The sequence below is a fragment of the Lineus longissimus genome, chromosome 19 (genome assembly GCF_910592395.1).
Source record: "Lineus longissimus chromosome 19, tnLinLong1.2, whole genome shotgun sequence".
NCBI classification, from domain to species: domain Eukaryota; kingdom Metazoa; phylum Nemertea; class Pilidiophora; order Heteronemertea; family Lineidae; genus Lineus; species Lineus longissimus.
In genome coordinates, this window is record NC_088326.1 from 2,365,355 (window position 1) to 2,379,867 (window position 14,513).

Below are 14,513 nucleotides of genomic sequence, written 5' to 3' on the forward strand. Positions count from 1 at the left end.
GTCTAGAGGTCGCCAGAGCATCCAAGCAGTCAATTAAGGGCAGTATTCATCTGGCCTATCATCCCATACATTCTCATGAGCACCGAGGATCAACTGATCGGGGTTTATAAATCGAATGTCTGATAAGGTAGTGCGGCAGACAGTACTGCTAAGAGCTGATCTGTAGGCCAGATTGATACTGCCTCCATCTCCGCTTTTTGCTTTTCAGCTCGATGAGGTGGCCAAGTCCACGAACTTGACAGCAGAACATGACCGCCATGTTGATATGATCCGACAGGAATCGAGGGATCATGCCAAGGGGTTGGAAGCAGAGAAGGCCAAGTTCCAAACAGCAGCTGAATGTAGCAAGAGAGAGTTGGGAAGTCTCAAGGATGAAATACGCTCACTTCAGGTGAACTTTTTGGGGGTTTTTCAAAAATTTTTGGAATTACTCAGATATTTTTTGGGTGGCAATCGTCCCTCACTTTTCAGATTTTCGTTTTCATAATTCAAAGAGATTTCTGACAGTTGTTAGAGTAATTGAGCGATAATTTTCAGATTACTAAATACTCCCTTGAAAAGCGCGTCGCCGAACTCGACCACCGAATCCATATGTACAACACGATGAAGGACTCCACCTATTGTCAGGTCACTGAGTGCGAAAGATCGTCAAAAACTCTGGAGAAAAAGTTCGAAGAGGTCGCAGAGGTGCAGACCAGACTGGAGAAAAACGGTACCACTTTACTTCTAAAACAACAAATCTCAATTTTATTTTCAGTGAAATCTACAAAAATTTTACTAAATCATATTCAAAACCTTTTCACTGGAAGTTCACTGAGAAGGTTTAGGTATTACATTTGTTATAGTATCACATGCACTGCTTTTGATGACCACCAGGCCCCCAATATTGTGCCATGTGTTAATGACTTCTGCCTGCAGAGGCCCTGAATTAGTACAGAGAATGATGTCAGGGTCACCCCTTGTCAACTATGGAACCTCCCTTAGCAGACACCTCTCTATTAAGGACGTCCTTTCTGATGAGCACACCATCTCTATAAAGGACACCCCTCTCTAAAGAACACGGCAGATGTTCCAAAATGTTTATTTCCATTGATTATGTCCCCTTTAATCAGGACATCTCTCAATTAAGGACACCATTTTTCAGTCCAAAGGTTGTCCTTGAGAGAGGTCCTACTGTATAAATGAAATATTCTGCTCACTTCGCGTGACCACAGATAAGTTACTCCAGTCATCCTGACGTCTGGCTTCGCTCGGTACAGAACGGCTGAACAGTGGCGCCACCTTCGCAGGAAAGGAGTTATAGGTTCGTTGTCAGATGTGTTCGTCCGCGCAACAACCGTCATTTTCAGCGTCACCGTGGCAACAGTCCCAAACAAACGTGACATTTTGTAACTTCCCATTGTCGGAATACTTCTCTACCTTTCGTTTCGACTTTGGGTGATAACGGCACGCCTTTTTATGATTGTCCTGCAAGCGGTACAAACGCTTACACCGCAAGCAGCGTGAAACTGAAGTCTTAGCAGGCGGGAATAGAATGCTATCTAGCGACAAACCGACGTCCTCGTTCCCATTCTGATTGATGTTTTCCGGCCCAATCGCAGGCAATGAATGCGACATCACCGACAGCGAATCCTTCTGCGTAAACTTGGCAGCGTCATTCGTTCTCATAAAGTTTGACTCTTTGTATTTCCCGCCCTTTAACCCAAGGTTACCATAGTGGTACAAGTGCTTTAATGTCTTAATATGATGTTTATACTTCTCTAAATCTTTGTCTTTTTGCAACACGATCACCTCCAACTCTTTCATTTCGAGCTTTAAAACTTCAATCATTTCCTCTTGTTTCCTTGTCTTCTCGTCAGGCGAAATGGGCGTGATTTTTTGCACCTCTAATTTCCCTAACATCAACTCTGGGTCGCTTTTTGCTTTTTTCTTATCATCAATTTCCACTTCTTTCCGCAAGTGTAATCTTTTCTTCCCATCTAAAGAATCCTTCCGTTTTTTCCGATTCTTGCCAGCCATGACGCGTTTCTCACTATTCACATCATGTGACACAACCAACGGAATCAAATTCACCGTCTCAACCGGTTTCAAACTTAAAAAGCGGTCCGGCGGTTCACCTTTATTTTTCTTCCCACCTTTTGAAACACCAGCGCGCCGCGGCGTCGCTGGGTCAATTTTAGACACAATTGAAACCTGAGATCGGGGCGTCTGTAAATTGTCATCTTTCTCATCTCTTAATCTCCTAATCTCCCCGTCAAAGCTATTCATCTTCTGCCGCAATAAGTCGGCGACGTATTCATACTCGTGCATCTGCTTTTCCGAGATGCCCAACAGTTTTAAACACTGGGTTCTATCGTCCAACAACTGACCCACCAAACTGCACAGCGTCATGACATTCTGCTCTAATTCCAGAATCACATCGTAATTGTCATCAGCGAATTTCGTATCCGCTTCTGTAGCCTCTTTTTGAATCATATGTTCGACTTGGGAATTTATCGTCTGAATACGAGAATTATTCAAAAGTGTCCCTCTGCGTTGTTTTTCAATCTCTCTGATCGACAATTCCATCTTTTTGCTCCACCCCATCCGTTCGGTCTGCACATGCTCCGCAAGCCATCGCGCGATTTGGTCCTTTTGTTGATCATTGACGAACGGTATTACGCTGAACTGTTTCTTGACGAAGTCTGTCGCCTGGCTTCTGATGTCGCCATCTATCGGTGGCAAGATCAGCAGGTTGTTTTCACCTGAAATGTTCGAAAAAATAACATTGATTTTGTTTTGAAAAAGCTAATAAGCTTATCTCTGTCAAATGTGGTAATGGCAGCACTAATTACATGCCCTCCCCTACAAAAATATACTCTCAAAATGATTCCTGGCTGAAACTCTGCAGGTCACCTTCACCTTCACAGTCACACTCACCTTTTGGGGGTAGGCCCAAATTTGGGATGGACGAGGACTGATGTTTCAACATTCTGGTGTCTTCTCTTTGAAAGGAATCTAAGCTTTGATGTCTTTCACCTCCTCTCTTGCAAATCTATCTGAAATTTGAGCAGCCTTGTCAATTACACCAAATAAGGTATTAAGGTGGTACGATTCTAGCCCCAATACACAGAAAAACGGGAAAATGAAAGTCAAAAGATGCACAGACATTTCCACATTTACAGTGCCACGCATTTTCTACAAGAATATACATGTATTATTCTTGATTATTTATGGCCCATTAGCTTCAAAAGAAACAGTTAAAAATATCACTAAGGAAAAATCAATATCTCTATTTACTGATTGTGATTTTGATATATTATGGTATATCATTAAGCTATTATTACATGCTTTAGCTACAGTGTCTGAAGTGATTGGTTACTTAAATGGAGGCTATAGGCAGGAGCAATGTAGGCCAGATTAATTTACAGGAAGTTACCAATAGGTGTCTCTGCTCAAACACTTGTACTTTTATACTTTATCACCACTATTTACGCTCGTGCGATGAATACATAGTGGATGAGGAAGACCAACCAGTACGATTATTTCAAACAAAACTGTGAATCTGGTCACCTGTGAGACTACTAGACGGTTGCAGCCCACAGTGCTTCAGACTTGTGTGGTGCAATTGCGGATTAGGCCTACTTGATCAACTATGCCCCCAACTGTCCCTAAACCATAACACTTTTATAGGCCTATAGTACATCATATTTAATCCCATTATCAGTCCCCTGAGGGGTAGATGAAAACTTTCACATAAAAAGTTAGGATTTACCGCACGTTGATTTCCACCGTGGTGGATAAATCTTCACCCTAACACGCCACTCTCGCGATAAACATTCAAACTGTATTGTGTTATTGATATTATACGTTATCGCCGTAGGTTAGGATTTATGGCAATATTATGTACACAGTCGCCGACAAATCACTGAAATGTTCGAGTTTTTAAAAGTCTTGTTGATTCAAATGAGGAGCCTCATAGCCTTGTGGTTAACACTGCTGGCCCCTTACTTTGTAAGGTCTGAAAAATCATGGACCAACTGAATTGATGAGATCTTAGATATTTCCTTCCCGGGACAATAAATTAAAAACCCATTGATCTGAAATGGATTGTGGAACTGTTCAACGAGGTATTTTTTCCATTTTCATGTTGTTTATGATCATTACTTTTCAAATCCAGTTTTAGAAATCATTTGAAAGTATCATTGTGTAACACTGAAAGGTCTTTGTAGAGCTTTTACTTGCACTTACACTGAAAGGGGATACTCATGTTTCACCAATCTAAGACCAGTGAATATTCAATTCAATTCTTGATATATTGCACATGGTCAATCAGCGCTACTTGTACAGCCTAAGCATTTCTAAGCATAATAAACCAGATATATGCTTTATCCATAATATCGCATAAATGTGACAAATCACAGAATTAGGAATAGCAAATTTGTTTTTTTGACAACCTGCTACAGTGTATGTTTGTATGATATAAACATTGGTGTGCGTGGTCAACATTGACTGCAAACATCAACTAACTGTTATGTGGCCACAAGAGTAAAACAACTTACTGTGAAAATGATCTTTTAAAACCCAGAAAGCAAGACACTGACCCTTAGCTCTTTCACCACCAGAGCCAAAAATCGCAGTTCCATGACCACCACCTGGTGTGACCAACGAGTCGTGGATATGCCCACTGATAACCTGGGAGACTGTTCTCTGGAAATCAAACTTCAAAGGACCGAGTCCCATCCCTCTCCGTTTTGAACGATTTCTTTAGGATTTCAACTTCTAGCCAAAGTGCCGGTGTAACATCTGTGGTTGTTTCCCATGTGTCAGTGTTTCCAAACAATAGGCAGCTAGAGAGACCATGACTTTTCAATAGGGGGAAACACAGAAAAACTTGTCAATCTATCTTTTAGCGTTCCCAAACAATGAGGGGAAACACTCAAAAATAGAAACACTCAAAAACATTACACCGGTACCTATGATCAACCCAGTCAAGATATGGTATAACAGCACTCAGACAAAGATATTTGTGTTGGGAACCATTCTGCTACCAAATTGATCTTATATTGACTTGCACCAATAACACTTGAAGTGCGACTCTATTGAAGCCAGTGCTGTGTCATTCTGCTAATTCACACCCGAGCTGGAACTTACGGAGACCAAATAGCGGGATGCCGGCATTGAATAGATCAATCATTCCCCACGTCTTTCAACTTCGTATTTAACGATAATATCATGATTATTTGATCACGCTCTTCAGTTCATTAGCCAAGTGAGGTGTTCATGGTAGTTGCATGGTTGGGTTATATATTGTGGTTGGCATTTTTTATCTGCGTCTGCTCTTACTTTTTACTTTTATAACACAACCCTATGATTTTCATGGAATAGACATTTAATATTTTAAGGATTTCTGATTTTTCCCCTGCTTGACACTAACTTGGCTTATTACAAAAGATATGAAAAGATCTTTGCAGGGGGACCTTCAATTCAACGTCATTGCATTGCTTACAAGGACTGTTGCCAAGTGCGGAGGTCTTTGATTTTTGATATGGCATTAAAATGCTCTGACGGGACGGGGACACACACGCAGACATATTGAGACACCTACCTCCCCTGTACCCACCGCTAAGCATAAGATCATTTACCATTCCGACAATTGGTTACTCATGAAGACATTGTCCCTTTAAAAGTTTCAGTCAATAAATTCCTTCTTGATTTATGAGTTCAAAATACTTCAGATATCTAATCGCAAATAATTGCCGAATTGGCCTAGGGCAAAATATCCCAACATAATCACAGAAAAATAACATAAATTACAACAGAAGTCAACTAGAAATGTGTTTCATGGTTTGTTTTATTTGTCTTGGTAATAAATAAGCCTCTTCGGAATTTTACGTGAATTTTTATATCGCTTCAATATTTGCATTATTAAAACTTACATTGTTTGTTTAATTTCTAAGTAATAAAAGGTAAGTCGTGATTTTAAATGTGATAAAGTAATTACGTATCAGCGAAAGCGGGTCACGTCAAAGTAAAAAAACTAACCAGCTTTCGGAAACATTGCTAAAAAAGTCATTGTTATAAAGTGAATTGGATTGATATCAATTCAAAATGGGATATAAAGCTTATAATAAAGCTTACTAACTTTTACCGTTTTTAACAACCATAGATTGACAAATGGTTTCGACCCTGCTGTGAACCTATAATAACATTGTAACAAACTTGTATGGCAAACCCCGGGTTAAATACAAATTTTTTTAGGGCCCACTTTTATTTCTTTACAAATGTGGGAAATCTTGTTGAATGCTGGGGTAGAAAAATTGTGAGATTATTGACCCCAACTGGCCCAAAGTCTTCACTAAGTTATTTCCTTTTCTTAATAAATTCAAAAAAGTAAGTCATTAGTTGCGATCACAGGGCCATAATGATGATGCATGCCCTGTACAAAAACCGCAGTGATACCCCCTTAATAGCCTGAGAGCAGAAGAAAGATAAGTCAGATGATTCCATCTAAAATTTGCAAAAACAAGTTTCTTTTCGTAAACATCAACATACCTTAGTTCGAAATGTATCCTTGAAAATCCTTTGAAATGTTGCAATTGTTTGCTTAATACTCAAACCAAGGAGAGGTGCTACATCCTCTCCAATGTATCCAAAATATCTGGGACCATGGGTCGGATTCCTGTCCTAATATCCTAGATGCTGGCATGGATTACTAAGCGGCACGAATGTCTCTGTCAGAGCAAAGGCGACCGACACCAACAGCCCATGCTGTTAACGTGAATTTGACCCGAGAAGTTCTGGTCCGCTGGCCACTGAATTCATTGTGGCTCAGTAAATCTTGCGGTGGCACTTTATTCATGAAGTCCTGTTGATATTTGCGGCTCATAAAGGGCAAGTAAAGAATGAGTAATCTTGTTAACAGTTTATTCAGAGTTCTTCAAGTTGGAAATCTTCTGAGGGGTGGTTGGTAGTTGGTTTGTTTCATGGGATTCTCGAGGCACCAATGATAACAACGTAGACTCCTTCAACATTTCAAGTTGTTTCCATCTGTGGCTCCAAAAGACCAGCAAAAGTAATCTCGAGTGTCCAATATTATCAGCATAATCTAATATCAAGTCCTATAAAGTAATCTTGAGTGACATTTTGTCAATATTCTCAAGGTATTTCTGCAGCTAGAGACACAAGAGACATCTGACAGTCACTTCTGAAACTACATTTAGAGTTTGTTCTTCGTTCTTATTCCCTAGCCTGTCTTATTCAATTCACGTCCTGACCCATGTTCCGTATGATCATTCCTCCAAACAACATTGGTGTGTACGCATGGTACTTTGAACACCGTTGACCAGAATGACCTCGTTCATCAACTCAATATTGCGGTCACGTACCACTGAGTTTGATCTTTTACTTTACTGAGAGGTTATTACTCAAGAGAAAATCAGCTTGCAAAAACACACATCACTTCACTGAAAGCACTGTCGGCTGGAAGCTGCCCTTGCATCGATTCAACATGGCAATCACCTACAGTTTGCTGTCCTTCTTCCCTTCTTTATCCTCGTCCACACCCAAACTCATAACGCTCTCCCAAAGTTCTGTCAGCCTCTCGTTTCTCCGAACCATATCTGCTTGCAAAGTCATCATCGTACTGAAAGCGCCGTCGACAAGAAGCTGCCCCTGTGTCGACTCAACGTGGCTTTCATCCTTCGAATCAACCAAACGAGGGACAAGTTTCTCTTCAATAGTCTCGATCATGTCTTCTAACATTTCGATAATCGGTTCAAATCGCATCCGTTGCGCCTCCCCCTGATCTCTGTACAAGAAGCACGAATTCCTCCAGACTCGGTCTAAACCGTTGACAGCTCGCGTGAAGTAATTTGGTAGGAAGCCTTCCTTGAAACCTTGTAGAAGGCGCTCTAAGACTGCTAACATACCTCGAGCGGGGTTAACGTCCCATTCATCTGGTGTCATCTCCTCGCAGACCCAGAACATCGCCGTCTTCAAGTGATATGTCGTCAATCCAGAATGCAGGATCAAGCCATCGTTGATCTTTTACTTGTCCAGATGTTCGCGCTTCATCTGCTTCAGCATCAAGTACGCCATCCGTTGCATCGGCGAGAATGCGTTTGCAATCATCTGTTCAGCCCAGGCGTAGCTTAGTTTCCAAGAACGCATGCGCTCTGGGTCATCCATCGGTAGAGGTGTTTCTGGTCTCATTCCTGCAGAAGCTTGTTCATCAGTTCCTGGTGGAGTTTCGGCTCCTTTTTCCTGGCAGTCCTTTCCATCAGAATCCTCCAGCTCTTTATCTGGATCGCCTCCTATAAGTGCGTTCCGTTTATTGACTGCCTTCGGAATACCGTGACAGCCGTACTGTACCGCCGCCTCGATCAAACTCTGCGGCGGCCAGCGGCGTTTTCTCGTCACCCATTCCTGTGCAGCTCGAGGCCACGGAATCTTCACCCCAGCAACTTTGTCAAACAGACACTGGAATTTAAACTCCTGTGAAGTGCCGTTTTCGTCTTCGAGATTGACAGACTTGAGGTCAGTCTTGAAGGTTCTGAACGGCTGACCCGATTCTGACTCAGGTCGAAGGATCAGAAGCTCTTTCTCTTCTAGGATTGTGTGGTCAAGAATCTCCTCCGTTCTGGAAAAAAAGAGAGCAAAAATTAAGTACTTTTTAGCAATACCTCTTCTTGTTCAGTGATCACCCTGGAGCGAGGGGTGGAATTTAGCTGAGGGAACCCCAGCAACTGGGCTATAGAGGGCGTGAACACTGAAATAAAATCTGTTCCTGCTGGTGGTTATACATTCATCCTGGACACATTCTATGTTATTCTGAAGCGAGGATTCTCACAATCTTCCTAGGGAGCTCAAACAAAAATGTGCCAGGATAACTATGCTATATTTCTATGGTGTGTATGGTCATGACAACAAAGTTGAAAGTTAACTAAAAAACAATTTCTCGCCTTGATGGTATGGCATCTCTGTAGACTAAGTTCTTCAAGTAATACACTCCCTCCGCTTCATCAAAGTCAAGAAACATATCCCCGAGTCCATCCGGATTATCGACCCTGGTCGCCCGCAGCCAAATGTACAAATCGTCATTTAAAGGAGCCCCGAACTTGATCGCTTGGGCCTCTTCAAGTGCCACCGTTGGTCCAGGACCAAAACCAAACTCAGTCGGCAGAGACAAGTTCGAACAATCCCGTTCAAATAAAATATCGATTTCGATTGTGTATGTCCCGTTTTCGTTTGTCTCTGGAAAGTATAGATTGTTCCCGGTGCTACCAAGGATGAGGATTTTATCGGTCTTGTGTCTCTTGTCGTATTCGTAGACTTTAGATTTTAGGTCGTGGATGAGCGGTGCTGCTTGTTGTAGCTTTGCTTCAAAGAGCGGTCGTAGGGCCGCAATCTTCTGGTTTATTCTGCCCAATTTCTCCATGTTGTGCCTGAAAAATAAGCAGAATATTAGATCAACCAGAATTTCCTTTTTCTCCTTTTCTTCGTCAGCATTCGCTCTGCACTTGGAGGAGTAGTATTCTCCAGGGAGTAGTCCCCCTCCCGGGGTGGGATGAGTGTTCAAATTGTACTAAAGTTAGGTGCCAATTGGGTTTATTGGCCTAGTGAATGTGTCTTTGGCCAGTGTTAGAGTTAACGCAAGCTACTCATGTTCCTCACTTGGTGGGGTGTTTTGATTACCCTGACATAGACACCAGATACAAGGATTAACCTCAGTGTTACATCTAATTTGAAGGACTGACTTTCTTTGTCGAGACTGTCAAAATCATGGAGGCGTTTGGGTTACAAGTCACACCACCTTAAAGACAGTACCAACCCTAGTTGGGCTGCAATTTGCTAGACTATTCTAGGTTATCATCACAGACATACAATTGATGGAAAGCGAGAGATACACTCACCGATATCTGTCCTTTGCTATGCCAGTTGCAAAGGTTTATCCCATACTGTGCATATGAACATGTGCAATAAATAGTCCTAGGCCTACTTTTTAATATATAGGTCATAACTATGACTCATTTTGCGATACAAATGTTGTAATTCCCATGTTTCACAATACTGATTGATAATCATGAAAAAGATCTTGTTCTCTTTATTTGAATTTCTTTCAGATGACAGACAGGGGTCAGACTCAGATATCTATTTCTCTTCTAGGAGAATAAGAATTATGTGTTTTTGCTATCAATTCAAAGCATTAAAGAAAATGAAAAGTATAAAAATATGTCCTTATGAAAGTCTTCCTCTATATCTCTTCAGTCAAACAGTCCATGGAACTGAATAAAAAGTTAGAATTTGTTAATAAGCATCACCTCTGCCAGATCGAAGAATACAAGTCAGACATTGCTAGATTAAAACAGGAGAACATTGACCTGAAAGTTTTGATTGAAATACAGCCTCAAGACTTTGATCAGAGACTTACTGTGAAGACGCGAGAGATCGAGAAACTGAAACAGCAGTTAAGAAAGGTTTGTATTTCTGGGGTGGGACAGTTATAAACATGCCCCCCCCCCCCTCCTCCCCTCCCCCCAATTCTATCCACTCAAAATGAATTTAGGGCATGGGTGAAGAGGTGTAGAGGACTTGACCCCCAACCCCAGGCCAGCCGTCTCGGTTCTGCCCTCTGCCTTCTATTCTAAGAGCTCAAGGGACACCTATAAAAAAGTGAAATCTAGGTTTTTTCAACCCGATTTTACCACATTTGGGCATGGGTAAGGCCACTTCCAATTTAGATTTATTTCAGATATGTTTCTTTCATTTCTTTTCAGAAAGAAGAAGAGAGTGAAAAGTTCTTGAGACAAAATGAAGAATTAAAAGAAGAAAAACAGGTCGATATTCTGAACTTCCAGAACTTTTAAGATCTCAACAAAGACATTGAGGTTGTGACATTATCCACCGGTTGTTACATTGTCCTACCGGTTGTGACATTGTCCTACCGGTTGTGACATTGTCCTACCGGTTGTGACATTGTCCTAACGGTTGTGACATTGTCCTACCGGTTGTGAAATTGTCCTACCGGTTGTGACTTTGTCCTACCGGTTGTGACTTTGTCCTACCATTAAAATGATGGAATAATGTCACAACCTCAAAATAAAGGCCATTGTTGAGATCTCAATGATAGGACCTCGGTGATGTCAGTGTTCAGATCCAAAGGTCTTGACTGTATAGGACATTGTCACTGCCTCAAATTTTATCTCAATGATGTTAAACTTCATAGGACCCATCTGAATTGATTCTCATGTAACCTTGTTATGTTTTGGCTTCTTAAAAAAGTTTACAGCGTCGCAATTCACCTGTCCATCTTGGAAAAGAGCGCTTAAAAACTATGACATCGCCGCGATTTTTCAGGCCTTAATCAAGTCCCTTGACAGCTCCCACCGACTGGTCGACCAGCAAGTCCAGTGCAACGAGCAGAATATTGCGGACATCGAACGTTTCGAGGGCGAGCTAAAGACCCTAACTGACAAATACAAGATTCTGACGGAGAAATATGATACTAAGGCAGCGGATTATGATAAAGAGTGTTCAGACCACCAGGAGGCACTTACTGAATGGAAGACACGGGTACGTCTGCTATTTGCCAATTCATGAGAAATATTGAGTTTAGAGCTTGACTGATGTAGCTCTGCTAACGTCAGCTGACCTCCAGGGTTCTCGGACTACGACTAGGACAGTATTGTCATGTGAGTAGGAGGAAATCAGAGACCTCGGGGGGAACCAACACTGTCGAAGCGAGTGGCCTCTCTATCACGAGTGCACCCGGACCGACCGGATATCAAACATGGGACCTCGGGTGACAGGCGCTGATGTTTCTACTGCCTGTCCTGATATCAGTCACAAGACAGGCAGACCTGAAGCCTCAATGATTCCAGATGACTATCTTCCTTTCCAGGAGGATTCCCTGTCGAGTCGACTCCGATCTTTACAACAAGATCACGAAGCTTTGATAAAAGTGCATGGTGATTTGGAGGACCTCAACTCATCCTGGGCCCAGATGAACATGAAGTTATTAGAGGATATCAAAGCTTTGAGGGTAGGAACATAAAATGTTGATAACTCTGTGTCTTCCCTCCCTGTTTTGAAGCCTTCGGGCCGACACGTTCAAAACAGTACCACCAAGCAAAGTCGCTGTCCATTTTGAGGACACTTCGAACATGATCAGATGTAGATACTTTCAATCTGATTGCAGGAGAAGTACGAAAAGGAGATGACAGATCAGTCTGTACAGACTGAAGAAAACGTCGAGGCTGCTGCTACGCAGACTGAGGAGGATGTGATAGGTCGGATAACAGACTTGGAGAAGACAATCCTGATGAAGGACAAGAACAGTAGGGTCTATTTCTACGATCAAACTTTAGTTTCACTACCAATTTACCCAACTCTTTTGCGGTGCTTTTGGCGAAGTCACTAAAAAGATGTCTGTGCTTTGATATTGACAAACTCGTTTTTTGCTTTCGCCTAATAGATTGTCTCTTTTTGTTAGTCCAAAGCCTGAAAGACAAGGTGGATTTCTTCGAGGAGATCGCAAAGGAGGCGGGACATCTGAAAGAAATCATCGAAGAATTGAGGGCCGATGTGAAGAAAGCAGAGATCATTGAGTTATCCAAAGTGAAAAGTGAAGTTGGTAGGTGTTCTCAAAAGCGCATTGGTTGAACTAATGTCCGTGTCTTTACTGCACCTCTAAGTATCCTGAATTAAAGAGGTTCGTCAAGTGACATCACGCTGCTGCCATGTTGGGGTCAAACCTTGGGGAAGTTGCAAAATCTTGTCGATCACAGCCACCTTCATCCAGAAATATTCATAATTGTTCAATATTTCCTTGCAGATCAAGTCACACAAACAGAAGGCACAATTACCATCGAGGAATCTGTGCAAACCAGTCAAGATTTTGTTGCAAAGACTAATACAGCCTCAACAAATAATGTGGACAAATCAAATGAGGGCAATGTAGGGTCACCAATGGTTCCCCTTCTTGACGATTCTGATGACAAGGTCGTCAAAGTTGTTGCCGAGCTATCAAGCGCAAGCTCTCAAGTCATCACAGAATCAGCTGATATCATGGTGAAAAACCAGTGTCCGCTCAACTCATTTGAAGAGTCAAAAACTTTTAACCTGGATACCGATTGTAACCTGGAACTCCTGAACAAAGCTGTTGAAACTATTGAAGACAGCGAAACGGTTTTTGAACATTCTGAGACTCAAAATATTGAGAGAAATTCAGGTAACAAACACAAGAGAAAGATGAATAAAGACCCAATGAAAGACGACCAAAAAGTTGTTGATTCAGATACAAAATCACCAAAAGTTGCCACGGAAACTTCAGAATCCAAATCTCAAAAACTAGGAACAGAATCTCGAGTGAAGTATCTCGCAAGCATGATACAGCTAAACCTCCATGAAAAAGATGAGACCTTTAAATCGCAAGAGTTGAACGAAGCGCTGCATTCACGCCTCCGGAAAAAAGTGGCGCTGCTGAAGGGAGAGACAGAGAAGGACTCTGCGTTGAAGTCGTTGTCCGCTTTGTCCAACAAAGCTCCGCGGATCAATTCACCGAGAAATCGTTTTCGATGTTTGGGCGTTTCTGGCGATTCTTTGAGTACAGCAAAACCTGGGGGTTCTTCACCAAAAACTAGAAGCAATGGTCCATCTCTTGCACTTTCTAGCAGCTTGAATAGTCCTCTCACCGCTAACTCAAGACTTGGGGCCCTGCGGCCAACTTTGGTAACAACTGTTACCAAATCGCTCGCAAAACCTGAACCGATCTACGCAAATGCTCAACAAGGTTTGAAATCGCCTCCCGTGGCATTGTCTCCCGTGATTGTCTCCCCCTCCATTGTTGTTGGCAGTAAGGACAACAGTGCGTTTAGTAGCGTCAGTCAAAATACGCAAACGCCTGCAGTACCTGCTACGGAATCTCCAAAAGTTGGCTCAAGTATCAGAACGGGGATGGGAAATCTACAAAGTCCGAGCCTGAGGTTGTTGTTGTCTACATCAGAACATTCTGACGTTGGGAAGAGGAAGTGTATGGAACTGGACGCTGGTGATGCTGCAGATTTGAATGGAAAGGGGCAGCCACTTGTAGGCAGAGATGGCGAGGAAGAAGATGAACCAAAGGCCGGTACAAGCGGGATATTGTTAGGTAGGCCATTGATTGATTTAATGTTAAGAACGTACTTCTAGACATCAGCACCGATACTTTTAAGGCATGTCCGACTGTTTGCTTGGTCAGAATTTACATTTTCAATAGGCCTACTTGCATTTTTGAGTTCCTTACCCTGTTATCTCTAATATCAAGAAGATCCGTCGTTTTTTTTCAGACCCACTCCAGTCCAGACAGAAGTTTGCGAAACGTGTCCGCTTTGAGTCTCAGACAACGGAGCAGAGTTTTGAAGAACATTGGAGCAGCGTCCAGACGATCTTCATCGACCAGAATGAAGAATCTACCTTGGTATGCTTACAAGGTTTATCTTTTTTGAGGGTCTAGTGGAAGCCCTGCTACAGAAAGGTAATAGTCCATTGAATTC

At 42.2% G+C, this 14,513-nt stretch overlaps 3 protein-coding genes across 3 annotated transcripts; 1 reads left to right on the forward strand and 2 right to left on the reverse strand.

Moving 5' to 3' along the window:
* Positions 1-765: 765 nt before the first annotated feature.
* LOC135502857 (uncharacterized) lies at positions 766-6,667 on the reverse strand. The gene is made up of 3 exons (XM_064795999.1): positions 6,535-6,667; positions 2,920-3,038; positions 766-2,744 (listed from the first exon to the last, which is right to left on the reverse strand). The coding sequence occupies exons 2-3, from the start codon at positions 2,969-2,971 to the stop codon at positions 1,312-1,314; spliced, it is 1,485 nt and encodes a 494-aa protein (XP_064652069.1). The 5' UTR covers positions 2,972-3,038; positions 6,535-6,667; the 3' UTR covers positions 766-1,311.
* Positions 6,668-8,028: 1,361 nt separating this feature from the next.
* Positions 8,029-9,959, reverse strand: LOC135502859 (uncharacterized). Its single transcript, XM_064796003.1, has 3 exons — positions 9,894-9,959; positions 8,943-9,425; positions 8,029-8,620 (listed from the first exon to the last, which is right to left on the reverse strand). Exons 2-3 carry the CDS (start codon positions 9,416-9,418, stop codon positions 8,029-8,031), a joined length of 1,068 nt encoding a protein of 355 aa, XP_064652073.1. The 5' UTR covers positions 9,419-9,425; positions 9,894-9,959.
* Positions 9,960-10,220: 261 nt separating this feature from the next.
* On the forward strand, positions 10,221-14,169 carry LOC135503397 (paramyosin-like). The gene is made up of 7 exons (XM_064796957.1): positions 10,221-10,457; positions 10,758-10,817; positions 11,338-11,553; positions 11,882-12,022; positions 12,179-12,317; positions 12,473-12,613; positions 12,815-14,169. The coding sequence occupies exons 1-7, from the start codon at positions 10,221-10,223 to the stop codon at positions 14,167-14,169; spliced, it is 2,289 nt and encodes a 762-aa protein (XP_064653027.1).
* Positions 14,170-14,513: the final 344 nt, after the last annotated feature.